This window comes from Rhea pennata, chromosome 15, assembly GCF_028389875.1.
Source record: "Rhea pennata isolate bPtePen1 chromosome 15, bPtePen1.pri, whole genome shotgun sequence".
Taxonomy (NCBI): Eukaryota; Metazoa; Chordata; class Aves; order Rheiformes; family Rheidae; genus Rhea; species Rhea pennata.
Genome location: NC_084677.1, coordinates 16048980 through 16076782, shown reverse-complemented (window position 1 = coordinate 16076782; position 27803 = coordinate 16048980). Strand labels below are relative to the sequence as shown.

The 27803-nt window shown below is 64.1% G+C and overlaps 1 protein-coding gene across 12 annotated transcripts; it reads left to right on the top strand.

The window, feature by feature from the left end:
* The first annotated feature begins 9 nt into the window (after positions 1–9).
* Positions 10–21982, top strand: LOC134147205 (ATP-sensitive inward rectifier potassium channel 12). 12 transcript variants are annotated; one of them, XM_062588119.1, is made up of 3 exons: positions 10–418; positions 1322–1551; positions 20418–21982. In XM_062588119.1, the coding sequence occupies exon 3, from the start codon at positions 20576–20578 to the stop codon at positions 21863–21865; it is 1290 nt and encodes a 429-aa protein (XP_062444103.1). In that variant the 5' UTR covers positions 10–418; positions 1322–1551; positions 20418–20575; the 3' UTR covers positions 21866–21982. The 12 variants fall into 12 exon arrangements, 8 of the variants coding, with proteins under 8 accessions (XP_062444103.1, XP_062444099.1, XP_062444100.1 ...); XM_062588115.1 differs by lacking the exon at positions 10–418 and adding an exon at positions 464–713; XM_062588116.1 differs by lacking the exon at positions 10–418 and adding an exon at positions 464–713 and having other exon boundaries at positions 1319–1551.
* Positions 21983–27803: the final 5821 nt, after the last annotated feature.

Genomic DNA, 27803 nt, shown 5'->3' with positions numbered 1-27803 from the left:
GGGGCTGCGAAAGCTGCAGGCGCCGGCGGGCTCCCATCCGGGTCGCGGTTCCCACCACCACCCCGGCGCATCCCCGCGCACCCGTCGCCCGCTGCCGGGGTCGGGGGGGGGGGGTTCGCCCTCGTTTCCCTCGCCAAACGGGCCTCGCTGTTATAAGGGCAGGACGGCCCGGGGACACCCAGGGCGATAACCACCGCCGAGAACGAAACCTGGACTCCCACCAACCTTAAAAAGGAAAAAAAAAAATAAAATAAAATCCCCATCCGCGGTCAAATCCGGCGGCTTCCCGGCTTCCCTTCCCAGCCCTGCCTCTGCCCCCGGCTTCTCGCCGGCCCTGAGAAGAGCCGAAGGCCCGGCGAAGGCTCCGGGGAGGCGGCGAGCGCCATCGATTTTCCATGGAAGGCGCCCGGAGAGGACGGTGACGGGCGGCGGCGGCCGGCGCGGCGGGGGTGGCTGGGGGGGGGGAGCCGAGACGGCTGTGCGCGCCGGGAAGGGCCGGCGCTTTCCCGCGGCCGGGGCTGCGGGAGCCGGGCGGCCGGGCCAGAGAGAGCGAGCGGAAGCCATCAAGGTGGAGGAAAGGAAGCGAGGAAGAAGAAGGGCCGAAGGGCTCCGGCGACGCAGCCATTAGGAAAGTGCTGATGCGGAGGTTCGCTCGTGCCGGCGGCGGCGGCGACGGGAAGAGTTGGAATAGTTGCTGTTCACGGACAAAGGCGGTAGGAGGGAGTGGAGCTTTGTAGAAGCTGGAGCCTGTCTCGCTGCTGGGCGTCTGCGTTTCATTCCCTGTCAAAAGCCTCTCGGAGCCGGCGGAAAAAAAAGCAGGGAAGCGCCGAGCCGCAGCGCTCGCTCGGGATCAGATAGCAAGAAAACCAATAGCAGGGAGATAAAAAAAAAAAAAAAAAAAAGAGAGAGAGAGAAAAAAATCCCAGCCCACCCTCCAGCACGCCGAGCCTGAAGCAGGCGGGTCGCTGCCGAGCGCCCGGCGCGCAGCCGAGCGCCGCGGAAGCCTGTGCCCGGCCCGGGCGGCACCGAGCGCGGCCCCGAGGAGCTCCGATGGCACTTTGGCACCCATGGGTCTGCCGGCATCTCGCCGAGCCCGGCCGAGGGCGACAGCTCTGAGAGCACGCAGGGAGTTTGAAGCGAAATTCACCTGAGTCTGGATCTCTTGGCTCGCTGGGATTTATTCCTTATTATTATTATTTTTTTTTTTCTGGAGCGGAAGAGAAGGGTGGCAGGAGGAAACCGAACCGATACAAAGCATTTTTTTTTTAATCTCCCTCTTTTGTTTTGTTTGTTTGTTTGTTTGTTTGTTTTTTGGAAGAAGGTGGTTTTTTTCCCCCTCTCCCCCCCCCCCACCCCGCCGGCGGGTGGTTGCGATGGAGGGGTTGGGGCTGCGCCGAAGGAGCAGCAGCAGCAGCAGCAGCAGCCGCCGCCGCCGCCGAGCGCCGGCGCCGGGCGCGAGCAGCGCAGCCGAGCGGGGGGCCCTCGCCAGCTAACTCGCCAGGACGCCCGGCCCCGCACCCCCGCCGGCGCGGGGGCTCCATGCGCTGAGAGGTAAGCGCCGGCGTGCGAGGCGGCTCCACCGGCTCCGTCTAACCCCGAGTCGGAGGGGGGGAAAAAAAAAAAAAAACAGCAGTCTCATAGTGAGTCGATCCCTTCGAGCCGGTGCAACCGAGCGGGAACCGGGGAGGGGGCTGCTGGTGGTGCGGGGGTGGGGGGGAAGTTTTGCAGCACCGGCCCCACGAGCAAAGTTCCCCCCCTCCTCGCCCCGGACCCACGGCGGCTGCTGAACCGCCGCGCCGGCGCTGATTCCTGCCGAGCCGCCCGCCGCGGCGATGCCTCGGCACCCTTCCCCGGCGAGGCTTTCGGCTGCTCCCGCTCGCCCGGCCCTGGCGGCGGCGGCGGTGGGATGGGGGGGTGGGGGGGAGCTCGGATCCTCCGCGGAGCTCAAACTTTTGCACGCCGGCTTTTCGGGGTGCTGCGGCGGCGGTGGCGGCGGGGGCGTTGGAAAGGCGGCTCGCGAAGCCCGGGAGCAAGCCAAGCGGCCCCGCGGCAGCAGCAGAATTGCATCACTGTAATAGTATCGGTGCTGAGCGCCAGCCCGGGGAGTAAAACTGTCCAGAAAATGAGCTGCGCTGAAGTGCTCCAGCGAGCACCTGCACGCCTTCCTCCGGGTGCGCACGAGTATCTGTATTTTTAGAAGTCCCTCTTAATTATAGAGCAAAGAGTGTTAGAGAGAAAATGGTGTGTATTTAGCAGTATTCATTCCCGGACAGTTTCGCAGTGAATCTGAGCATAAAATAAGGGTTTTTCTTCCTCCCCTCTCTCCGCTGTGATTTCGAACCACCTGTTTTGTGGCGGTGCCGGCAAACCAGGGCTGGATTTTTTCGTTCCTGTTCTTAGAAAGCACGACAACGACTTTGCTCGCGCTGTTTACTCCTGGCAAAGCTCGGGCAGAAAGGGCCCAAGCGGGTAATTTGGGGCCGTTTTTTTTTTTTTTTTTTTCCCACCCGTGCCACCCCGAAGCCTGGGGATCATTCGGCAGGGCTGCAGGAGCGTTTCGGCAGGAGCAGGGAGGCCCCCGGCGCCCCTCCCCGGCCCCCCTGCACCCGGGAACGGCCGGGACGGGGAGCTGGCACGGCGCCCCGGCCACGGGGATGCCACTGCCGGCGGTGAAAACCTGCGCCGGCTCCTTTGGCTCCTGTGCAGCTCCTTCCCCCTCGTCCCTGCTTCTCCGCCTGGAAAACTTTCCGCGTCCTTTTGTTCCGAACAGCAGGTGAAATTCCCCTTGGGCGAGCACAAAGCAATGAAGCCGTCCGAAAATAATGAAAACAATACTGAAAAAAAAAAAAAAGAAAAGAAAAGAAAAGAAAAGAAATCCCCGCCTGCCCCTTCCAGGCCCGGAATACGCCGGCACGAGCGTTCCCGCATGCAGTGAACGCGCTTAATAAAATGCCGGGTTTTCCTGGGAGGGCACCTTAGAGGCCACTTTGTTTCGTGTCTCCGATCGCCGCCGCGCTTCGGGACCCAGAATTATCGCTGCTGGACTTCAGCCAGAAGAGTTGTTTTACCTAAACACCCCAGGTGGGCTTTTTTTTTCCCCCGTAAAGAGCCCCGAAATGAGGCTGGGGGACATGCCGAACGCCGGACCTGGCTCGCCTGGACCCTGCCACCCCCCCCCGGCTGGGCTGAGCGATTTTGGGGGTGCGCGTCCGGGGGGAAGCGGGGGCTGCCGCCGTTACGAGCGGGCTCCTGAGCGACGCAGCGGGACGCCGGGCCGGGCTGCGGGCTCTCGTGCTCCTCGGCCTCCTGGCTAACGTGCGGCCGGGGCTCGTCCCAACCCGCCCCCCCGGGCATCTCCCCGCACCCGCGTCCCGGCACCGGGCAGGCGAGGCCGCGGGGCGAGCGCTCGAGCGCCGGCGGCCGCTGCGGACCCCCAGGCTGCCGGGTCCGCGGTGCCAGCAGGGAGGCGGCAGCGAGGCTGCGGGTGGCTCGGGGGCGGCCGCGGACCCGTCGCCATGGCCTGGTCCCACCATCCCTAGCTGCTTCTCTCTTTCCCACCTTGTTCCTCCCTTGTTCCCTCTTTCCTATCTCATTCCCTCACTCCTAGCTCATTCCTTCATTCCTAGCTTGTGCCCTGGTTCCTCGCTCATCCCCTTGTTCCTGACTTCTTCCTAACTCATTCTGTCATTCCTCTCCATCATTTCCAGCTCATTCCCTCAGTTCCCGCTCGTTCCCGTGTTCCCAGCTCTTCCCGTCGTTCCCGTCTCTTTCCAGCGTTCCCTAGTTCCCAGCTCAGCGCCTTGCTCCCAGCTCGTTGCCTCGCTCCCGGGCCGTTCCCCCGCTCCCAGCTCCTTCCCTCGTTCCCAGCCTGTTCCTGGTTCCTCGCTTGCAGCGCAGCAGGACTGCCGGTGGGCGATGGTTTTTGCAGAGCTCCTTCAGATTCCCCGGTTGGACTTTTGAAGCATCTGGTATCACTATCTCAGCGTCATTATGAATTAATTAACATTAATTCCTTGTTCTGGTATCTACTATTTCCAGGAGCCTTAGCCTGGGCTTTTTCTTTTTTTTCCCCTCTACCCCCAAGTGGAAACAGCCAGATCCAGGCTTTGCTTGGCGGAGAGCCAGAGCCAGGCCATGTGCTCGAGGACCGCAGGGTCCCCACCGCCATCCTGTGCCGTGCCGGGGGGAAGACCCCCCTGCCAGCCCCCCCAGCCGGGATGGGGCCTGGCCCCGTGGCCGGCGTGCCGGCAGAGCCTGGGCCGCCGCCGGTGCTGAGCCTCGGGCTGCTGACTCCAGGGATGCTGCTCCCAGGGATACTGCTCCTAGGGATGCTGCTCCTAGGGATGCTGATCCCAAGGATGCTGCTCCCAGGGATGCTGCTCCCAGGGATGATGCTCCTAGGGATGCTGATCCCAAGGATGCTGCTCCCAGGGATGCTGCTCCCAGGGATGCTGCTCCTAGGAATGCTGATCCCAAGGATGCTGCTCCCAGGGATGCTGCTCCCAGAGATGCTGCTCCTAGGGATGCTGATCCCAAGGATGCTGCTCCTAGGGATGCTGATCCCAAGGATGCTGATTGCAGGGATGCTGATCCCAAGGATGCTGCCCCAGGGATGCTGCTCCCAGGGATGCTGATCCCAAGGATGCTGCTCCCAGGGATGCTGCCCCAGGGATGCTGCTCCTAGGGATGCTGATCCCAAGGATGCTACCCCAGGGATGCTGCTCCCAGGGATTCTGCCTCCCTGGAGCTGTGGGGATGGGGATGCAGCCGGAGCGGGCGGGAAGTGAGCTGGGAGCGAGGCCGGGGTGGTCTCCTGGACTGGTGTTCCTCCTCCTCCATGAGTCACCCCGAGGGAAGTGCAGCCGGGAGCCGCCTGGCCAAGTCGGGGCCGAGGGGGTGCCGACGGGCCAAGCGGGAGGCGGGTACGGCGCCCGCCCCACGGCCTGCCCCACAGAGGCCGAACCCTTCACATGTGCCCCCCCCCCCGCTGTCCCCTGCCACCGCCGGGCGCCCGCGCCGCGGGGCCGCGGCAGCTCTCCGGGCCACCCAAGCGAGGTGCCCGCGGGCCCGGCGGTGCGGCTGGGGGCAGCCCCGCGAGCGCCGGGCCGAGCCGGGCCCGCGGCGGGCAGGTCCCCGGGCGCCGGGGGGGCAGAACCCGCGCGTCCTGCGTGCCGCCAGCCCGGCTCGGGCTTACATAACGGCCGTGCTGCAGTCTGCTCCGCTCCTCCGCCGAGCGGCTCCGGCAGAGCCGCGGCGCGGAGCTGCCTCCCGGGGGGCTCCTGTCTTCGGGGAGGGGGGTGTTGGTGGAGCCCTGGAGGGCAGCCGGGCCCCGGAGGGGGGGGATGAGCCGGGGCTGGCTGGCCGAGGCGGCTCCTCCGGTCCCCTCCGACCTCGGGAGCCGAGATTGCATTGGGGGGGGGGGGCCCTGCCCCACGACGGCGGGGGGGAGGGGGGGAGGGAGGCGCTGGGGAAGGGGCAAGTCCTGCCTGCGAGGTTAGAGGAGGCCGGGCGAGGACCCCGCTGGCATCCGTGTTCGCGTCTGCGCCGCGCTGGGGCAGCACAGCCCCGCTGCGCTGACGGGGAAACTGAGGCAGGGTCTGAGCGCGGCGTGCTCGGCAGCCGGGGGGACCTGCCGGGCGCGGGTGTCCCTGGGGTGTCCCTTCCCTTCTGCAGGGAGGCCCCGGCCGGGCCCCCAGGGGCGAGGCCCCCCCCGGGCCGCAGGGCTGAGGACGCCGTCGGGCTCGAGGCGCGCGGGGAGCAGCTAGTCTCCATCGGACCGCGAGTCATCCTTCCTAGCGCTCCGCAGGCTGCGACGACGACAACGTGCTTAAAGGGGCTGATGAATTAAGTGCATCTTATAAATGCATCAGATATTAAAATTTCCATATAATTACAGTGCAATGGATTATGTGTGGCACTGACGGGGAAGCAGCTCAGCGGAGCAAAGGAATTACAGCTATAGAGGAGAGCAAGCGGAGCGTGATTGCAGCAGCGCTCGGTGCGCCGGCGTCGAGCGGGGCCTGGCCGGGAGCCGCGGCAGGAGCGGGGCCGAGCACGGGGAGGGGGTTCTGCGGCGGCCGGCGAGCCGGAGCCGAGCGGCTTCGGGAGCGGACGCCGGGGCGGGCGGTGCTCTGCTCCGTCCCTGCCCGTCCCGCGCTGGGAACAGCCACGCTCCCGCGGGATGGGGCGGTCAGGCGGGGAGGGCTTGAGTTAGTCCAAAGATGAGCAAATTTTCTTTTCCCTTTTCCCTTCTCTTCGCTCCCTTTTGGTGAAACCCGTGACAAGCGGTGACATTGCCCGGAGCAACCTGCTCGGCGGCAGCGGCCGGCCGCGGGGACGCGGAGGGAGGTTGCGCGGGGGTAGGCGCCGCCGTCGCTTGGCCGAGGTTTCCCCGGGCCCCGGCAGCCTCCCCGTCCCTCCCGCAAGAGCCCGTCTGCAAAGTGGCACCGTGGGCCCGGCCGAAGCCCCGCGGGCGGGCGAGCGGCGCGGCGGAGCGAGCGGTGCCGGGTCCCCTCCGCGCCCGGCGCCCGCCCCGCTCCCACCCTCCTGGCCGCGCGCGGGGCTCCGAGCAAAGGCTTTTTGCACAACGAGCCGTCGCCGGTTCCGTAGTTAATGATGTGGATCGGTGCCACGATCAGACAAATCAGTAGCGCGGTCCCAGCTGGCGGCTTCTAAGAAGGGCAGGGAGAAAACCGGGCGGCTGAGTCGGCCCGGCGGGGTGCACGGCGGGCGCGGAGCGGGCGCGGGCCGGCGGCGGCTCGGCACGCACCGGCCACCCTCCAGTGCCGGGTGCCATCCGGGGCCGGGCGCTGTCCGGGGCCGGGCACCGAAGCCGCTTCGCGGGTCCTGCTCGCCGCGGCGGGTCGCGGCGCCCGGGCGAGCCGCGTGATGCCTGCCCGCGCGCTTTCCGCCGCGCTCCCTCGCTAATTAGCAAAACCTGGCAATCCGCACCGCTTCTCCCCGTCATTAATTATTATTAATTATTTGTTATGCAAATAAAAGTTGAGGAGCTCAGCGCTGCAGGCAACACAAGCGGCAACGGGCCCGGCTCCAGGCGGTTTATGTAAGTGCCGTGCAGGCCCCCCCGGCGCTGCCCGCCCCGGCGAGGGGCCGCGGCCCCTGTGCATCCCGCGGGGCTTGAGCACGGCGCTGGGGCGCACCGGAGGGTGCTGCGAGGGAAATCGGCAGTTTAGGGGCGTGGGAGACGCGGGAGCCGGGGAGGGTGGGGTGCTGAGCGCCGCGGCCCCGCGGATGGGGAAGGAGGCGCAGGGTGCTGCAGAGGGACCAATGCGGTGGTGGGACCTGGGGCTCCGTCCTTACGGGCCCGAGCCCGGCTCTGCCCGTCCGTGCCGCTCCGGGCTCTCTCCTTCCTCCTCGCTCGCGGGCTCCCGTTCGGTGCCGGCTGCAGGCGCCCGTCCCCGAAAACGCGCCGGCACGGAGGACGCGGCCCGGCCGGATGCCTTCACTTCCCCTCGGTCGGCAGCGATTCTGGAGATAAAGTCTGGAGAAGCGTTGGGACCTTGCGAAGGATTTCCCGGCCGGGAGCCCCGGCCAAAGTGAGGATGCTCTGGCTCTAAAGCCAGAACCTGTTGCCCTAGACCCTGCCCGGGGCTCGGGCGGGCGGGGAGCGGCGGGGGGCACGCGGGGGGCCGCCGGCGCGGCGCTGCTCTGCTCCTCGCAGCCTGGCCGGGTGCCGGCCGGGTGGTCCAAGACCCCGAGCTGGCGCCCGCGCTCCTCCTCCCCTGCCCCGCGGCGCAGCCAGCCCGGGCGCCTGCCACCAGGCTCTGCGTTTCTGCCCCCCCCCCCCCGCCTTTTTTAAATGCCTGGTTTTGCTTTACGGGCGGGATGAGCGGTGGGAGTTTTTCCCCTTTCCCTCTCTGTACGAGCCGGCAACCGCCCGGGCAGAGCGAAATTAAGAAGTGAAGCGAGCGCGGCGCGCCAGCGGGCCCGGAGGCAACGCGGCGCCGTCGGAGTTACGCAACGGGGGGCCGGAGCCGCTCCGCTCGGGAAGCGGCTCTGGGAAGCTTCCAGCACGGGCTAATGGAGCTCCAGGCTCGGTCACCTGGAACAGCCCCGGAGAACGGATGTTCCCGGCCCTTTTCGGATGCTGTGGGGCATTAAATGTCTCTTTTCCGTCCAGCGCCGGAGCTGCTCTCCGGGCTCCTGCCGGCTGGAGGCTAACGCGATCGCCGGGCCCGCGCTCCCGCCGACGCTCCGAGCAAGGGGGCTCCGAGCTGGGCCGCCTCCGGGGCCGTGCCCACCGCAGGCAGGTCGGCAGAGCGGGCCCAAGGCGTTCGCCCAGGCCCGCACAGTCTGCACGCTTTTTCCCTGGCTTTTCCACTGTTCCGGGGTTACCCCCTCAAGGCGACCCGAGGCGGCGGTGTTTAGAGACGTGAGCGCTCGCATGAGGCAGGTCCCAGGCACAGAAAGACGCCCCAAACCCTCCCCCCCCCGGCAAGGCCCGCTGATTTACGGAGGCACCGGGGAGGCTCGTCCGCCCCGTCCGTCCCCGCGCGCCCGGCTGAAGCTCGAGGCGGCGAACGCTCGCGGCGCCGTCGCAGCAACGCGCTCCGACCCGCGGGCACGTCGCCGAACCCCCCCGGCCCCGCGGCCGGGCGCTCGCAGGCAGTTTGCGAGCAGAAAAATGCAAAGGCGAAACGCCGTTCTGGGAGATTTCACCCTGAATTTATTGGCTCAGAATAAGAAGTCACACGCAAGCAAAAGTCACGCGTCTCGCCCGGCTTCCCGGGGAAAACCGGACCAGCGACGCTGCGGAGCAAATCCCCTTCCGTGCGCTCCAGCCGCGGGCGGCACCCGGCAGCGGGGCGGAAGCGGGAGCCGCCGCTCGTTTTTTCCCGAGACGGGCTGTGCCGCAGCCTCCTGGCGCTGGGGAGAGGACTGCGGCACGTCCGGCGCCGGCAGCCAGCCCCTCCGGGGAGTTTTCCCGACGGGAAGGACAGAAGTGAGCTCGAAGCGTCTCCGCGCGGCCCATCCTGTGCCGGCACGGTCCCCGCGGCGCTCCAACGGGCCCGTCCGCTCCGCTCGCTCGTTTTTTTTTTTTTTTTTTCTCTTTTTTATCTTTTTAGCGCAGTGGCCTGGATTGAGGTCTGGCCCGTTAAGCACCGCGCGCCCTGGCCCGGCCTCGGGGGCGCCGCCGCCGCGACGCCCGGGCTCGGTTCTGCTCATTTGAGCACCGACGGATCCCGGCTTCTTTTGCGCTTCATCACGCGGGAGCCGAGGGGGTCGCCCGGAGCGCGAGGAGCCGATTGCGCCGAGCGCCCGGAGCCGAACCCGGCTCCCTGGGTTTATCGGTCCCTGTTTGCTGCTTTTTCTCCCGGTTTCTTTCCAAGGGGTTATTTATAGCTGGGCCAGCTCTGCGCCCCGTCCTCAGCCCGGCCCCGCGCCTCCAGCAACGCAAAAACGTCTCGCGAGTGAAACCTGCGCTGTCGCCCCGTTACCCTCCGGGCCAGAGGGGGACCCGGGTTGGCAGGTTCTGCCGGTGGCAAAGCATCATTTTTCCACCAGCTCCGTCCCTTCCCCGTGGGGGAATTTGCCCGAGCCGGAGGCAGGGACGATGCCAAGCCGCGTCCCCGGGCGCAGCGCCCCCCGTCGTGCCTGGGGCCACCGAGGTCCCCGGAGCCCGGAGAGCGGCTCCGTGGGCGCCCGGCAGCGCCAGGCAGCCTTTCCCCCAAACGGGGGGTGTATTATTATTATTTTTTTTTTAAAATCCCAACCAAACAAGAAGCCGCAGCCCCGCAGCCGGTAGCTGCAATGCCATCTGCGCCTGCCGTGCGGCGCAGTGGGGGGGCCGCGCCGCCGGCAGCCCTCCGAGCACCTACGGGCGCCGGAGGTGGCACCGCTCTTCCTCCTCCCTTCCTCCCCCTCGCAGAGGAATGTCCTGTTTCTCCCGGGAACAGCACATCTCCTTGGCATCTCCCTCTCGGGAAGCCTTGATTTCTTTTCCAACTGTGGCTCTCCGGCCTGCGGTGGATTATTTTTTTCCTCCCCGCGGCTCCCCCTCCCGTTGATCCCAGCGGGAATGCTGGCCGGAAAGCTCTCCCGCAGCCCGCAGGGGCCAGCGGGCCGGGGCCGGGGCCGGGCCAACACGTTGCCAATTCGATGGGCTCATCGGCGGGTTTGGGGTCTCGGGGTGGGGGCATGGGGGGGGGCAATTTCCCTGGCAGCATCCGAGCGGAGTCACCTCTCCGCTCGGCTCCGTGACGACAGCGCCGCTTTGTCTTCTTCCAACTTGGGACCGATCCGCGCGCCGGGGAAGCTGGGGGGCGGCGGGTGGGAGTCGAGCGCGGAGCGCTGTTCTTTTTCGGTTGTCACATGCCTCTGCAAAGGCTCCTGCCTTTGGGATTCGCGCAGAGCCCGGGCCCGGGCTCCGAACCCCGCCGGCGGCCCGCGGCGCCGTCGCGACGCGCTTCTGAGCCCGGCGCTGGCCCCGCTGGGGCCCTTCCTCCCCGTTTCGGGGACCGTCCCCGGGGGCTGATAACCGGGAGGTCTCAGCCAAGCAGGGGAGCCCCGGGGTGCCACGGGCGAGCCGGGAGACGGGGGGGGGATCCGGCAGCGGAGCCGGCCCGGCCGCCGAACGGAACAGCTCCAAACCGATTGATCAAGCTCGGTCTAATTTGCTGGAGAGGTGGAGAGGTCGGGAAGGAGCAAATTCTCGCTGCTTTTGTGGAAAGCAGGTGCCTGTGTAATGACCTGGCTGCAGAGCGAGCCGCTCGCGGAGCCGCGAAACCGCAGGAGGGGAAGCAGCGCGGAGAGAGCTTGCAAATGCCCCGGGCCCAAGGAAAGCTGAATTTGGTGGCTGCAGCCGCTGCAGACACGCGCCGCGGCTGGAAGCAGGCTCCAGCGCTCCCGGCGCGGCTCCTTTGCTTAATTTTATCTCGCACAAAAAATTAGGAAAGGAAAAAAAAAAAAAAAATGAAACGCTGCCGTTTTGCTCAGCTGCAGCACAAAAAGCCCGAGCGGAGCCTGCAGAGCGCCGGGGACAGAAACGCTCGCCCGAGCGCAGGTACTTCCGCCGGGGTCTGCAGAGCCGCGCCGAGCGCGGCAGCGGCAGAGCAGCCGGGTGCTCGCCGCCGCGGGGGGATGCCGCTCCTCTTTTCCAGGCATTTCTTCCTTCCTTCCCCCACCCCCCCATATTATCAAAAAACATGACAGCAACAGCCTGGATGGTACCGGCAGCTCGGTGCCGCCCCGGCGGGGCTCTGCACCCAAGGGCGCCCTGCGCCTCTCTCCTGCTGCCCCCCCCCCAGTGTGTCGGACCCTTTCCGTGGCATCTGGCCTGGATCCCGCTGCTCATTTTATATCGGAGCTGGCAGCATCCCCCTCGCTGAGCCAAAATTCCTCCCCCCCCCCCCCCCAGCCCAGCGTCGGCATTGCCGCGGCCGGACTGGAGCCGTGCTGGTGCAGCAGCCCCGCCGGCCCGGCTGCCTCCCACCTGGAGCGAGGCCCACGGGGTGTTTTGGGGTGAAAAGCTGAGGGATCAGGCAGAGCGGCTGGTTTGCGATTTGCACTCCGCGTCCAGCTTGGCTGCCTCGCTGCCCTCAGGCGCGGTGTCGCAGGGCGCCCGCCTTCGCAAGTGTGAAAACGGGACCTTTTCCAGCTGGAGCCGTCAGAAACGTTCTGCTCCGGCGGCCGCCCGCGCCGCAAGCCGGGCGTCGGGCGCCGGCGGCCGCCGCGCTCCCCGAGCCGCCGCGACCGAGGCTGAGACCCGCTGCGCTCGTCGCACCGGTGCGGCGGCCCCTTGTCCCCGCTCCTGCCCTGCTCCCAGAGCCCCCGGGCTCCTCCAGGGACCTGCCCGTGGTACCGGCCTGGCAAAGCCCCCCCCCCCCGTCCCCTCCCCGGGGAGGATAGGGCTCTCGGGGCGGGGGACTCGCAGCCTGGCGCCCGCCGCGGCGCCGGTTCAAGTCCCGCCGCCGGCCGTAATGCCCGTTTGCCCCGACATGGGCCCTGTCGGCCGGCAGGCTTGCGTCCCACGGCGCGTGGTCCCCTAAGCTGCTTAATGAGGGCTAAGAGGCTCACGGGCTTATTTCCAGCAATTATTATTTCCACGGCCCGGTGGGTGTCCCCGAAAACTGCAGGGCCCCGCGGCGCGGAGCATCCGGCTGCTGCTCCTGCTGCTGGGCGGCCGCTGTTGGGCATCACGGCGACGCCGGCGCTCAGCTTGCCGCCGGCGCCAGACCCGCGAGGTTTGGGCAGGAGGGCGGCGGGGAGGGGGGGTGGCATGTCTGTCCCCCCCCCCCCCTTCACCGGTTTGCGCCTCGGCGCTGCGGCGGGCGCGCAGCAGCATCCCTGCACAGGCACCGGCGCCGGTCGCCTGGAGACGGCCGCCGCGGGTTGCCACGGCGACGCAGCCTCCGCCGCAGCATCCCGATCCCGGTTCGGCTGGAGTCGGGAGAAAGGCGCCGGGGAAACTGAGGCACGGCCGGCCAGGTGCTGGGGGGGGGGGGTGCGGGGAGGCCGATGCTTAAACGGGCCCCCTCCTCAGCGCCGTGCCTCGGTTTCCCCCGCCGTGGCGGCCAGTGCTCCTTGCTGCGGGGCGACGCCGGCACCCGCAAGGCTCCCGGTGGGGACGGCGGCGGGGGCGAGGGGGGGACGCGGCACTGCACCCCTCACCCCAGTGCCCGGCGACCGTCTGCAAAGCCGTCCGCAGTCGCACACCTGGTTTGCTAGGATTGACCACGAAAAAAAAAAAAAAAAAAAAAAAACAACCCCAACCCCACGTTCCTGGCTGCGATTTTATTGTTATTTTGTTGTTTTAACGATCCCGCAGCGGGCGGCCAGGGCCGGCACCCAGCAGTGACCGGGACTTTGGGAGCAGAAACGAGGTGCCCGCCCGAGCCGGCGGCCTGCCGGGCGTCCCCCCCGAGGAGCACGGGCTGCCCCGAGCGCCCGAGGCAGCTCCCGGAGGGTGGAAAGGCCGCAGCAACGCTTGCACCGGGCTCGGCCGCTCAGCCAAGGCCCCTCTCCTCTGGAAGGGCCTGGGCCACGTCACACGTGTGCCGGGGGGGGGGGGATTTTCCTCCCCAAGAGAAAACGAGGGTGATTTTTCTTCCTCCCGTGGGAAAAGCTGGAACACAAGGTTTTGGGGGCCGTAGGAGCCGTTGAAACGTAGGTTCAAAGAACCAAGGTTTTGCCTTCGGCCACCAACAGAATTGCTCCAGTCCGGGGTCAAATCCCCAGTTCGTTGCATCCTCCCGGTTGGTCCTTTTCATCCTGGAGATCTCTGGAATCCCCTTCCAGCAACTTCTCTTCCAGCACCCTGAGCTGGGAACGGCCGCGGCATTCCGGGTCCCTGGAAGACCCTCGGCTGCGGCGCCTGGAATTCTGCTGCGGTTGCAGCCAAGGTGGGAACTCTCCCCCCCGGCTCGCCGGGGCTCCCCGGGGGGCGGCGGAGGACCAGAGGTCCCCGGTGCCAGGTCCTGCTCATATAGGGCGCAGGAGAGGCTGTAACCTGAGCTGGGAAGCAATTAGCCTGGACCGCGGCGCGCTGCGCCGTCAGGCCCCCGTCGGCCGGGTGGGTGCCGAGCAGGACGCCGGCGCCGGGCAATTGGCGCCGTCACCGCGGCCGGACCCGTCCCGCACCGACTGCGGGGTGAGTAGGGCCGGGGGCTGCGTCGCGTCCTTCGGCCTCGTTTCCTTCCTCCGGCTGTTTTGCACCTTGCCGGCGGCAACGCCGACGGGCTTTGGAAACGCTGGGGCGCGAGCGCCGCGGAGCTGGGACGCTTGCTCAGGATGCAGGGAGAGAGGCTGTGTCTCAAGGCAAGCGCCAGTGCCGGGGCAGGGCGGCGGGGGGGGGGGGGTCTGAAAGCCCCGGAGGAGGCGGAGGAGTCGCCCTGCTTGCATCCCCCCCTCGCTGGACCCGGGGGTGGGGGGGGGGGGTCTCGCGCCGGCCCCGCTCCCCTCCGTCGCGGAAGCCTGCCGCTTTCCGGCCAAAACGCTGCCGCGGAGCCGGGCGCCGCTTCCCGAAACGCCGCTCGGGGTACGCGTCTCCCGGGCGCGGGCTCTGCCCACGCGCCGCCTTCCCCTCTCGCTCGAGACGCGGCTCCTTGGCGGAGCTGTTGGTGTCGGGTGTGAGTGGAGAAACCAGCCCGGGATAAAAACCTCCTCGGGGCTTTCTTTGAACGCGGGTTGGAAAAACAACCTCGACGGGGAGAGCGGGGCGCGCCGGGGCGAGCCCAGAAAAGCCGCGCGAAGACCTTTGCCTTTGGGCCCTGCTTTTTCCCTTCCTTCCCACGGTGCTTTCTAGCTGCCGGCGATCCCCCGGGCCCGGGGCAGGCTCGCTGCCCCGCGCCCCGGGCTTTCGGCACGTGCCGATCGGGAACAAACCGTCCCCCCGGTGAGAGCCGACGTCAACGGGCAGCGCGTTTCCAAAGCCCGGGGCAATGGCATAACCTCGCCGGCGCTCGGCAGGGAGGGCGCGCGCGGCGCCGGCGGAGAGATCTTGCCAAGGGCATCGCCCGAAAACGCCGTCCGATCCGGGCGGTCCGGGGACGGGGCTTGTTTTGGGGATGGGGGAGCCGCAAATCCCAGCTCGGGGGGGTTGGTGGGTGTCCTCCAAAACGACCCCGTAGCCAGCCCCGTTTCTCCTCCCCGTGCCGGACATCTCCACCTCCGCCGCTGCCATCCCGGGGGCTCCCGGGATGCTCCGGTTGCCTATGGGCCATTGAGGTGGCCGTTGCGGAGGGGGGAGCAGCGCCCTCCCAGCACGACCTGGCTCTCCGGCCCCCGGCGGGCGAGGGCTGCCGAGCCGGGATGCCCGGGAACGCCGCTCCGACGCGGCCCAGCGTGATCCCCCGGGACAAATCCTGCGGGGCGCGGGGCGCGGAGCCCAGCGAGGGGCGCGGGGCAGGTGTTAGCAGGCTGGGAACCCTCCCTTCCCCCTCGCTAAATCCCTTCCCCAGCGCAGGACAGTAGGTTACGGGACTCGCCTGGAGGTTGGATTTAAGGAGATTACAACTTCTCCCCCCGGATAATCTAGAAATTCAATTAAAACTCTCTGTCTCTCGGCCGGGCGGCAGCAGGGCCACGGGGCACCCTGCGCCCTGCAGCCATGGCCGGCGAGCGCCGCGGAGCCCCCCCCGGGCGGGCACCAGGTAAGGGCAGAGCCCCCTGCCCCGGGGACCCCCCCCCCACCCGTGGGGCGGCCGGCTCGGCCCCGGCCCGGGGCGCTGTGCGGGGGTGTCAGCACCCGTCTGCGAGGCGGTCGGGGGCGGAGGTGGAGGGGGGATGCGGGGAAGGGGCTGGAGGGGTTGGGGGGGGGACACGGGATCGGCCGGGGCCCCCCGCCGGCGTGGGGGGCGGTGCAGCGGGGGGCAGCCCGTGGGGCTGGAAGGGCACCAAGGGGGACCCGAGGGTGACTGCGCTGTCTGGCAGGCCCCGGTGGGGGGGGGGACACGACCCGTAGCGCTGCTCGGAGGGGTCTTTGCCGAGGCCGCTATAAATATCTCCGCAAATCCCGGCTGGATTTAGCAGGAGCTTTTAGGGTGCTTAAATCAGAGCCCATCGCCCCGAAGGTGGCACGTGGCTCCCCCTTTCCCCCCCATGCCCACGGTGTCGTCTGCGCGCCGTGCCGGGGGTCCGGGCCGCGCGGGGACGAGCGCGCGTCCCGGAGGGCACCGCCTGTCGTCGGTCCCCCTGCCTCAGTTTCCCTCGCGCGGGCGCCTGCTGCCGCAACGGAGGCTCGCAGACGGCGGCCCCCCGGGAGCCACGGCCCTGCCGCAACGGCGCGGTCCCTCCTTGCGGCTGCCCTGTCGGGAGCCGCCCCGGCTGTCGTCTCCGGCAGCGCCGCGCGCGGAGCCGGGGGGTCGTTCGTCTTCCCGGCTTCGCCAGGTCCCTGATTTATGGGAAGCGTGCAAACGCGGCGCGCCGCCGGGAGGGAGGAGGTCGGCCAGAAGCGCTCCGCTAGGTACGGCGGAGCGGGGCCCGGGTGTAAGACGGCGTCGGATTTGGCCGGACGCCCCCATTTCCTATGTGATTCTGCAGCACCCCCCCCCCCCCCGGGAGAAAATCCCAGCGAGGAGGAGGCGGAGTGGGAGGGGGCCCACAGCCCGAGGCCCCGCTGCCCCCCGAAACGCAGCTCTCCCTAGTGCCGGGAAAGGCAGGACGATAAATCGCGGCGGGGCGCTCAGCCCGGGGCGGCCAGCGAGCTCCGCTGGGCTCGGCGCGCTTGTCCGGTGCTCGCGGCGCCCGGCGAACTGCTGCAACACCAAAGGCCCTTTAAAAAAAAAAAATATATATATATATAAATGTTAGCAGAGGAGTTGGGGGTTTGCGTGCGCGGCGCGGGCTCTGCGCGGGCAGCCGTGCCGCTGCGGGGGGTTTGCTGCCGCAGCCCCGCGGCCGGAGCAGCCCCGCGGCCGGAGCAGCGGCTCGGCCCCCCGCCCGCGGCGGCACCTTGCCGCTCTGGCGTGAACGTGAAAACCCAGGCGGGGAGGATCCCGCCAACTCCGCAAACGCTGTTTCCAACCCAAACTGAGCTAAATAAAGCGGGAGCCGCGGGCAGCCGTGTGTGCGGGGCGGATCCGCACTCCTCGCCCTTGCTCGCTCCCTGCACCGCACCGCACCGCACCGTGCTCGGGCTCGTTCCCTGCACCGCACCGCGCTGCACTGTGCCCGGGCTCGCTGCCCGCACCGCACCGCACTGTGCCGTGCCGGGCTTGCCCCCTGCACCGCACTGCACCGCGCTGCACTGTGCCCGGGCTCGCTGCCCGCACCGCACCGCACTGTGCCGTGCCGGGCTTGCCCCCTGCACCGCACTGCACCGCACTGCACTGTGCCCGGGCTCGCTGCCCGCACCGCACCGCACTGTGCCGTGCCGGGCTTGCCCCCTGCACCGCACTGCACCGCACTGCACTGTGCCCGGGCTCGCTGCCCGCACCGCACCGCACTGTGCCGTGCCAGGCTTGCCCCCTGCACCGCACCGCACCGCGCTGCACTGTGCCCAGGCTCGCTGCCCGCACCGCACCGCACTGTGCCGTGCCGGGCTTGCCCCCTGCACCGCACTGCACCGCGCTGCACTGTGCCCGGGCTCATTCCCTGCACTGCACCGCACTGTGCCGTGCCGGGCTTGCCCCCTGCACCGCACCGTACCGCACTGCACTGTGCCCGGGCTTGCTGCCCGCACCGCACCGCACTGTGCCGTGCCGGGCTTGCCCCCTGCACCGCACCGCACCGCGCTGCACTGTGCCCAGGCTCGCTGCCCGCACCGCACCGCACTGTGCCGTGCTGCACCCGGGCTCGCTCCCTGCACCGCACCGTGCTGCTCCATGCCCAGGCTTGCTCCCTGCACCGCGCTGCACTGTGTCCGGGCTCATTCCCTGCACCGCACTGCACCACGCTGCACCGCGCTGCACCGCACCCAGGCTTGCTCCCCGCACCGCACCGTGCCGCACCCGGGCTCGCTCCCAACACCGCACCGCGCTGCACCGCGCCCGGGCTCGCTCCCTGCACGGTGCTGCGTGGCCCGGCCCAGCCAGGCCGTGGGGCAGCGCCGGCAGAGCAAAGCCTGGATAACAGGGGATGAGAAGAGGCAGTCAGAACAGGGGAAGAAAGAGAGGGGGGGAAGGAAGGAAGAAGGAGAGAGAGAGTAAGAAAAAGAAGGAAAGAAAAAAGAGAAAAAAAAGAAAACGAAGGAAAAAGAAAGAAAGAAAAGAAAGGAAAAAGAAAGTGAAAGGAAGGGAGGAAGGAAGGAGAAAGAAGAAGCAAAGAAAGAAAGAAAAGAAAATATGGAGGAAGGAAGGAGAGAGAGAATGAAAAAAGAAAAGAAAGAAGAAAGAAAAATAAAAAAGAAAAAAGAAAATAAAGGAAAGAGAAAGGAAGGAAGGAAGGAAGGAAAGAAAAAGAAAACAAAGGAAAAAGGAAGGTGAGAAGGAAGAGAAGAGAAAAAAGGAAAAAAAGAAAGAAAATGAAAGGATGATAGGAAAGAAGGAAAAGAGAAAGAAAGAAAAGTAGGAAGATGAGAGAAAGGAAGGAACAGAGAGGGAGGCGGGAGGGAGGGAGGGAGGGAGGGAAGGGCGCGATGCTGCCGACGGGGCGCTGGGGCTGCCCCGCGGAGCGTCACCCCGGCTGGGCGCAGCTCCGCAGTCATCCCGGGCACGTCTGCCCTCCCAGCACGGTTAATCCCGGCCCCAGCTAATCCTCCCGCAGGTCACCCAGAGCTCCTTGCGTTTTATTCACTTCTCAAATGCGTGTAGAATTAATTAAAAAGAAGCAAGAGCAAATTCGTCCGGTGGCACAACCGGCTGGTGTATTCCTGCGCGTGCGCCCACGGGGCTGCGGGGAGGGCAGGACGGAGGCGGTGGAGAAGCAGACAGGCTTCCTCTTACCCCAAGTGCTCAACTTTCATCAAAAAAGGAGAGGCAGAAAACCTAAATAAACTTCCTCACTGGAGTGAGGAGGAAAACTTGGGAGAGGTGGCTCGGGTGGAGTCTGCAGGCAGCCCGAGGCGCGAGCTCTGCGGTGGGACCTGCCAGGTCCCTTCTGACATCGAGCAACAAAAGCGGGAGTTTAATACTACCTGTTTATGCCTATTTTACTCTTCACTCTGGCCTGCAAGGAAGGAGAGGAAGGCGGTGGCTGAAACACGTGCAATCCGGGCCAAGCAACCCTGGCTGGGCACGAACAACTGCTCGGTCGGTCTCCTGACACACTGAAAAATAGTCGTGGAGCTTAAAAATTAGTATTTGGGATAAAAATGGTTGCATCTGGATTCGAGCACGTGGAAAGATGTTGTTTGATGTATGAGATGGAGGACACACGTGGGCTGCTCCCGGGGCCGGGGCCGTCTGGGCACCGGGGAAGTTCGGTAGTGCTGCTGATTGGGGTGCTGGACTTGCAGGGTGATGCCGAAGTGCCAGGTGGGATCAGGCAGGACATAGGTAAGAGGAAATCCGTGGTGTCGCAGCTGGCTGGGCCGATGGAGCTCGGGGCAGGCCGTGCTCGGCAACGCTGGCCGCCCGCCCCCGGGCCTCCGTGTAATGGAAAGGGCGCGTTTGTCCCCGCGCGTCCCCGGGCTCCGGAGCTGATTGCAGGAATCGACCGCATCGACCGGGCCAGCCGGTGCAAAACAGCACATACTGCCCGGCTGCGGGTCGCTGCGACGCCTCGAGGCACCGGCCGGCCACCTCCACGGCCGAGGGCGTCCGGGGGGGGTCTGCGCCCGGCCACCCTGCGGCCCAGCAGCACGCGGCACCGGGCGGATCGGTGGTTTGATCCCGTGTGACAAATGCCGTGTTGTTAAGTAATCGCAGGAGAAATGGCACGGCGTTGTTTTTGGAGCGCACAAGCTCTCTGGGACTCCTGGGACGTGGCCATGTGGTTTTTCTGCTGTCTCTTCTGCAGCTTGATGCAGCCCTGCTTGCAATCCCTTCCAGAGGTGCTGGGGGGGGGACAGCAGCACCCTGGCAGGATGCAGCTGGGAGCCCCTGGAACCCCAGCAGAGAGCTGGGCTTTCCTGCTCTGGGGAAGCTCCCCAAGCTCGGGCCACCTTGCCTGTGCCCATGCTACCCCACCGCTCCCCCAGGCAAGGCTGATGATCCATGACCTTGCAGCTGGGCCACTGAGAAGGCACCAGAACAGCTCCTCATTCCCCAGCTGCAGCACTCCCATCATAAGACTTGGCTGGCAAAAACATATCGGTTACCACACGTGGCCACATTTCCCAATGGATGCGTTGGGAAAGTTGCTCCTTGAGACATCTGCCCCCCAGCGAGTGCCTTCCAGAGGCCTTCTCCGACCGGCCGCACACTGGCCGTGTCCTCTCCCATCCCAGGCCTGAGGATGGAGGTTAAATCCACATTGCTCTGTGGTTTCCCTGGGCCCCAGAAGAGCGGGTGCTCGGGAGGGCGGGCGACCGCTACTGTGATGTGCTGGGCAGTGGTCCATCTGGCACAGGCAATGTGAACTGATGGAGCCGGTTTCAGGCGTACCTTTATTAATATCCCTGCACGGAGAAAGGAGCATGGCCTGGCCTTTCTGCTTTCCTCCATGGCAGCCCAACCCCAGAGACTCCGCTCCAAAAGCAGAGCTCATGAGAAAAGCGCAGGGAAGCGATCTTCAAAGGCTCCAGCTCAACCCAGCGCTTTGAATCAGCTGGTTTCTTCTGGGTTCCCAGAAATGCTGGTTTGCTCGCTTGCTTTGTAGGATGAAAGAACAAGCTTTAGGACCTCTTCCTGCCTTGTTCAGAGTTTTTTAGGGACAGCTTGCCATAGGAGTGAGAGCGAGGGGAGCTGGGGGTTCCTCACCCAACATGCAACTGCCCATGCCCCTAGGCTCACAGCCAAGCATCCCCTTGGGCCCCTTCGCCGTGCCCAGGGTTCGTGTGGGGAAGGTAACGGCCGTGTCTTTGTTTTCAAATTGTTTGATGAAAAAACAAATTGTCAGATGTGTTTTTCTCATTGCAGAGCCTCTCACGGGATCCGCTTGGTGACGCAGCGGCCAAGACGTGGAAGCTTGGGACTTCTCTTCCACCGCAACAGAATTTGGGGGGTGGGCAGGGGTGGGCCACGGGGACGCTGGAAGTCAGAAGACAATTTTCCTTCACTGTGGGCTTGGCTCAGGGATGACTGCAGGCCGAGTCAACCCTTACAGCATAGTGTCCTCCGAGGAAGACGGGCTGAGGTTGACCACCATGCCAGGTATCAACGGCTTTGGCAACGGGAAAATCCACACCAGAAGGAAATGCAGGAACAGGTTTGTAAAGAAGAATGGCCAGTGCAACGTGGAGTTCACCAACATGGACGACAAGCCTCAAAGGTACATTGCAGACATGTTCACCACATGTGTTGACATTCGCTGGAGATATATGCTATTGCTCTTCTCCCTGGCATTTTTGGTGTCCTGGTTATTGTTTGGCCTGATTTTCTGGCTAATTGCACTCATTCATGGAGATCTAGAAAACCCAGGTGGAGACGATACCTTCAAGCCTTGCGTTCTGCAGGTCAATGGCTTTGTGGCTGCTTTTCTGTTCTCCATTGAGACCCAAACGACTATTGGTTATGGATTTCGCTGTGTAACGGAGGAGTGCCCGCTCGCCGTCTTCATGGTGGTTGTGCAGTCCATCGTGGGGTGTATAATAGACTCTTTCATGATTGGTGCAATAATGGCAAAAATGGCCAGGCCCAAAAAACGGGCCCAGACATTACTTTTCAGCCATAACGCGGTAGTGGCAATGAGAGATGGAAAACTCTGCCTGATGTGGAGAGTTGGGAACCTTCGGAAAAGCCACATAGTAGAAGCCCATGTACGAGCTCAGTTAATTAAGCCCAGGATCACAGAAGAAGGGGAGTACATACCACTTGACCAAATAGACATCGATGTGGGGTTTGATAAAGGCTTGGACCGTATCTTCTTGGTGTCCCCCATCACCATTCTCCATGAGATCAACGAAGACAGCCCGTTGTTCGGGATCAGCCGCCAGGACTTGGAGACGGACGACTTTGAGATCGTGGTCATCCTCGAAGGCATGGTAGAGGCCACTGCCATGACGACACAAGCTCGGAGCTCCTACTTGGCCAGCGAGATCCTGTGGGGCCACCGCTTCGAGCCTGTTTTGTTCGAGGAGAAAAACCAGTACAAAGTAGACTATTCCCACTTCCACAAAACCTACGAGGTCCCGTCCACCCCCCGCTGCAGCGCCAAGGACTTGGTGGAGAACAAATTCCTGCTGCCTAGCACCAACTCCTTCTGCTACGAGAACGAGCTGGCCTTCATGAGCCGCGACGAAGAAGAGGAAGATGATGACAGCAGGGGTTTAGACGACCTGAGCCAGGACAACAGGCACGAATTCGACCGGCTTCAAGCCACAATAGCGTTGGATCAGAGGTCGTACAGGAGGGAGTCAGAAATATGACGCTTGGCCCTTTCACTAACTTTGCCGAGGGTATTTTTTTTCCTCCTCTAATCTCTTCCCCTCCAACCCGCTCAAATTATGCAGAACAATGCAAGTGCCATAGGAATGCTTGAGAAATTAGTATTGTTCTTAGTTTCCAGTTTCATTGCAATAAGCACCGGCCGGCGCGCCGGAGGGACCGGCGGCGGGCCGCGGGGCGTTTCGGACTCGCAGCGGCCGCGCAGCGCCTGGCGGGCGCCCCGGGGCGGCGCGGGGCGAGCAGAGCCCGCGGGCGCGGGCGGGCGCGCGGCCCCGCCGCGGGGCTGCCGGGCTGGGCTTCTCCCCCGGGGAAAACGCGAGCGGGTCCTTGGAGCTGAGCGCTGCGAGAGCCAAAAAGAGGAAATATCAGGAAACAAATCTTTCTCTCTCTCCTTTTTTCCCCTTTTTTGTCTTTTTGTTTTTGGTCTTTTTTAACTGAGCAACAACAACAACAGAAAATTGCTCCTTCCAGCAGGCAGTATGATTCAGTTGCACAAGAACAACACTTGAAATAACATGCAACATTAACGTAGTTCTTTTTAATTTTGGAAAAGGGGGGGGGAGGCAAGAGGGTTTCTAATTTTTTCAGTGCAACATTTGGGAGACTGTTTACCAAAATAATAATAACAATAATAACAACAACAACAATAACAATAATAATAACATTAAATCTGAAAGAAGCGATTCAGTATTTTTTAAAAATGAACAAGGGAATGAATAAGCCACCGGGGTCTTTTGAGGGGGTGACTTGCTGGGCAGACGCAAGAGCTAGAGGTCAAGACTTCATCCAGTTTGGGGTTTTTTCGCCGGCACGGCTTCGCAGGCAGAGAGCGGGCGCGCGTGGCTGGAGATCCACGGCAGCGAAAGCACGTAGCGTAATTACTGGCAAAGTAGCTAATACGGCAAAGCCAGACTGCGATAGAAAGAAGCATCGGAAACACAATAATTAGCCAATGTCTGGAAATATTTGTCCTCAGGGTGGAAGCCGAGCCTGGAGCGCCGGGCGCCGGAGCTCCCCAGCAGCTCCAGCGGGCAGGTCCTGAGTCTCACCGCGGCTAAACCGAAATGACAGAGAGCACCAAGAGCAGTCGGGAGCGCTCCGGAAGCTGGGGGGTTTCCCAGTTTCCGAACCGATTTGGCATTTTCCCCTTGAAGAGTTCAGGCACTTCAAGCGTGGAAGATCCAAGGGAAATTTGTCTTCCGCGCTCGCCCCGCTCGCCCGCCCGGCCCCGCGCGTTGGTGCCGGTGCCGCTTCGGCGCCAGGCTGGCGTTTAGGAATTACCCAGCCGCCGAGGCCGGGCAAGGGCATCCCCCCCCCCCGCCCCGGGCTCCCCGGGGGGGGTCCCGTCCCCACGGCCCGACCTCCGGGTGGATCGTGCCTTAGAGATGCACACCGGCCCCGTTCCCGTGCTGCCGACCCCGTTCCCGCGCTGCCGGGCGCCGGAGCGGAGCACGGCCGCTGGCCGCGCGCGGTTTTGCAGCCCCGGGCCCCCCCCCCCCCGGGGATTTGGGGGCGGGGGGCAATAATCCGCCGCCGGGGGCTTCGCGCGAGAGCCGAGGTCACAGCTCCGCAGCGGTTCCCTCCACGCTTCCTGCTCCCTTAGCTGCCGCTTGGCCGCCGACACCCCGCTGCGCCCGTCGCGGCGGCTCTCCCTTTTTTTTTTTTTTTTTTTTGGCTAAAGGGAAAAATTGCTGCTCCCAGCCGGTGCTGGGGAAAGGGCCCGTTTCGGGGCTCTGTGGGGTAAATCCAGCGGCGGGGGCTTTGCAGCCGTCCCGCGGACCGGGGCGCCGGGCTCCGTCCTGCCCGCGGACCGGTGCCCCGGTGCTGCCGAGATGCCCCGGTGAGGGCCGGTCTTGCCGCCCGCTTTTCTCCCGACAGCATCCGGGTGGGCAGGGGAGGGCAGCGGATTGGGGAGGGAGAGGCAGAGGATTTTGTGTGCGCACTACTTATTTATTTTTTTTTTTTAAAGATGCTTTTAAGTGGTTTTAGGTTCTTTTGAATAAATAATAATTTTTTAAAAAAGGTGCACATCTTGCTGCTGTAGGGATCTCAGAGAGTTAATTCCTTTATAAATATAAATATATATATATCTCACAGTAAATATTTGTATAAAAATGAAGGATAACTAGAGATGTCTTTAAGTAAATTATTGCTTAAAAAAATTATATGATTGTACAGTGTTACCTGAGAGAATAGAATAATATATACAGATGTATTTTTAAACTACTGCGTAGGAGGATGGGAACAGGTTGGGGGAGAGCCGGCGGCCGGCACAGGGCGTTGAATTTCGGACCCTCCCCGACTCCTGTTCCTGCATCCCCTCCCTGCTCCTAGCTCTGGCGAGTCATCTTATATATACTGTATAGTCCTAGACGTGGAACATGCTGTTACATAACGTATAAATATTATTTTTGCCTACCTGTGAGTGCTCGAAGCTACTGATCTTTTTACTACCATCAGGGATCATTAGAAGGCTGCCCAGGCGGTTTCCCTTCGGCAACTAACTGGTAGTTTTATCCTGTTAATTTTCAAAGGGGGAGAAGCAAATAAGAAACCAAAAAGTCGCGTTCGTTCAATGGCCGGTTCCCAGGGAGGAGGAGGAGGATGGTGGCAGGGCTGCCAAAAGGGCGAGAACCGCCTTTTGGAGGGGTTTTGGCCCGCGGGAAGGGCGGCCGAGAGCGGGTGGCTCCGCGTGGGGTGGCAGCGGGCGCCAGGCGCATCGGGGGCTTCTCCCGGCGAAGCCGTTCCCTGGGAGCCGGGGCCGCCCTCGCCGTGGGGTCGATGCTGCCGTTGCACTTGATCCTCGGAGGATCACAGGTGTCCGGGCAAGGAAAGACCCGTTAATCCTCGTGGCTGAGGGCTGCCGGAACCCGGGGCTCAGGCCAGCGCAGGGAGCCGCGGGCTGGGGCGCCGCGCCGGCCGGCTCCTGCTCTCGCTCACCGGCGCCTGGCAAGGCTGCCCGAGCGTCCGCGTCCCCTCTGCCGCAGCCTCGGATCGCTGCTTCGGAAGAGCATCCTTCACCTCCGCCCAAGGGCCTGCAGGGACGCCCGGCGTGGCCGGCCGGGGGAAATGCTCAGTGCATGTTCCCGTGGCCGGCCGAGGGAAATGCTCAGTGCATGTTCCCGTGGCCGGCCGGGGGAAATGCTCAGTGCATGTTCCCGTGGCCGGCCGGGGGAAATGCTCAGTGCATGTTCCCGTGGCCGGCCGGGGGAAATGCTCAGTGCATGTTCCCGTGGCCGGCCGGGGGAAATGCTCAGTGCATGTTCCCGTGGCCGGCCGGGGGAAATGCTCAGTGCATGTTCCCGTGGCCGGCCGAGGGAAATGCTCAGTGCATGTTCCCGTGGCCGGCCGAGGGAAATGCTCAGTGCATGTTCCCGTGGCCGGCCGGGGGAAATGCTCAGTGCATGTTCCCGTGGCCGGCCGGGGGAAATGCTCAGTGCATGTTCCCGTGGCCGGCCGAGGGAAATGCTCAGTGCATGTTCCCGTGGCCGGCCGGGGGAAATGCTCAGTGCATGTTCCCGTGGCCGGCTGGGGGAAATGCGCACCACGTGTTCCCGTGGCCGGTCGGGGGAATGAGCACCGCGTGTTCCTGTGGCCAGCCGTGGGAAATGCTCAGTGCGTGTTCCCGTGGCCAACCATGGGAAATGTGCATTGCCCGTTCCCGTGGCCAGCCGTGGGAAATGCGCACTGCCTGTTCCCGTGGCCGGCCATGGGAAATGTGCTGCCCGTTCCCGTGGCTGGCTGTGGGAAATGTGCTGCCCTTTCCCGTGGCTGGCCATGGGAAGCATGTGCTGCCCGTTCCCGTGGCTGGCCGTGGGAAGCATGTGCTGCCCATTCCCGTGGCTGGCCGTGGGAAATGTGCTGCCCGTTCCTGTGGCCGGCCGTGGGAAACACGCACTGCCTGTTCCCACGCTGCCGGCCGTGGGAAACGCATGCTGCCCGCTCCCGCGTGGCCAGCCGAGCCCAGCCCGGCTCCCGCGCGCCCGGCATCGGGCCGGGGCACCGGCCAGCACCGCGCAGGCCAGGCGCCAGGCCGCGGCGAGCTCAGCTGCTGCCTGCCCCCGGGGACAGGGGACCGCCGAGATGAGCCTTAGCATCTCATAACGAACCTCGTGCACTTAGTCTTCAGGGCTGGGACAACCGCTTCGCACTGAACCTTTTGAGAGCTGGTGCCTGCTTGACCTTCAAACCTTTTGTAGGAAATGAATTCAGAGCCACCTTTTCTATCTTTAATAAGGCAGAACAAATACATTTATTTTTAAACCCTCTTGCTCTTTCCTTTTCCCTTGTGCTGACAACCAAAAGAGCCCCCCCCGCCCATGCAGGAACCGCAGAGCTGCCAGGGTGCACAGCGGCCAGCCCGGCGCTCCGACCGGAGCCTGCTCTCCTGCCCCTCCGAATTCAGGGATGCTGCCGCGGGGCGGGGGGGTGGGGGGATGCCCAGGGCCGGATCCAGCTGCACCACGAACGGGCCGGCGTCCGGAGGGGCCGTGGGGCAGCGCCAAGCCCCGCGGCAGCTCCCGCCAGCTGCGCACATCTGTCCGGGCCGGCGGGGGCCGCGCGACGTCGCCCATCCTGCTTCCCGCGCCGAAACACGCCGCGGGGCTCCCTCGAGCTGGGCTTGGCCGCTGCCGCTCCTCACTGGGGACGCGCGACCGGTGGCCAGTTCGCACGGGCCAGTTGGCAACTGGGAGCACTGGTCTCCTGGAGGTGAAATGCAGCGGTGGTGACCTGCAGCGGGCAGAGACGCTGATGGGTGCAGTGGAAGTGTCTGTACTTTTTCCACCTCTGGTGTTTCTCTGTCTCATTGCACATATATTTGAGATATATGTGACAATGTATATATATATTTGTAAAATGTATTTCAAATGACAAAACTGGCCAATTTTATGTTATTTTAAATATATTATATATATTATATATGAGTCTCCAAAAGATATAAATAGCCTAGAGAAAATAATATAAATATGTAATAAATGTATTTTGATCTATTTAAAACACCTCGGGTTGTGCTGTGTGTTTTAAAGGCCACGGGAAGCTGCCTGGCCGTAGCAGATTTCGAGCGCGTTTCGCAGGCTGGCTGGCGGCAGCGCGCGGCAAGCTGCGAGCGAGGCTGGCGGGCGCCGCGCGGCTCGAGGCGCGTCGTGGCCAAAGGCAAACAGAGCGCGTGCGCTGGTCGCTGCTTGCAGAAACGCCCAGTGGACGCCGAGACCGTGGGTTAGCCTTTCGGGGTTTTCCTCCTCTCTTTTGCACCTGGGTGTTGCAGGGAACAGAGAGGTTTGTGCAGGAAGATCTTCTAGAGGAATTTATAGTGATAATTTCTCAGGTCCGGGTCTGAATCCAGGTCAAGCGGCCGGTGACCGACAGTTCCCACCGACCGCTGGTCCCCCGGGGCCCGTTGGCTCCATCCCTTCCTCCACGGGGAGGCCTCTGCTCATAAAAAAATCACTGCCAGCCACTGCCTCCAATCACCCAAGATAGGGCCAAGGATAAGCATGATTTAAGAGCACAGCTTGTTTAATTTATCAAAGCGAAAGACTGAGAGGTGACTTGATTACAGCATTTGTCATGGGGAGAAAACACTGGTACAAAGAGGTAACTTAATCTGGCAGGGAACGGCATAATAACAACGTCTTCCTGGAAACTGCAACCAGACAAATCTATCTTAGAAATAAGGAGCAATCTTTTAATAATGATTAGCTATTAGAACGAGCTACCAATCTCTGCCTCTTAATGCCTCTAAATCTGGACCAGATGCTTCTCTGGAAGCTTTTCTCTTGCTGAAGAGAAGAGCAGGGGCAGCTGGGAACGGTAATGGCCCGTTAGGGCTGCGCGGGGGGCGAGACGGGAAGGCGGCCCCGCTCCCTCCGAAAGCGCAGGCTGGAAACGGCAGCGCCGCGGGGGCTGCGCGGCCGGCGC

Coding starts and splice junctions, on each gene's coding strand:
- LOC134147205 (XM_062588112.1), top strand. CDS start 16,263: ATGTTAGCAGAGGAGTTGGGGGTTTGCGTGCGCGGCGCGGGCTCTGCG.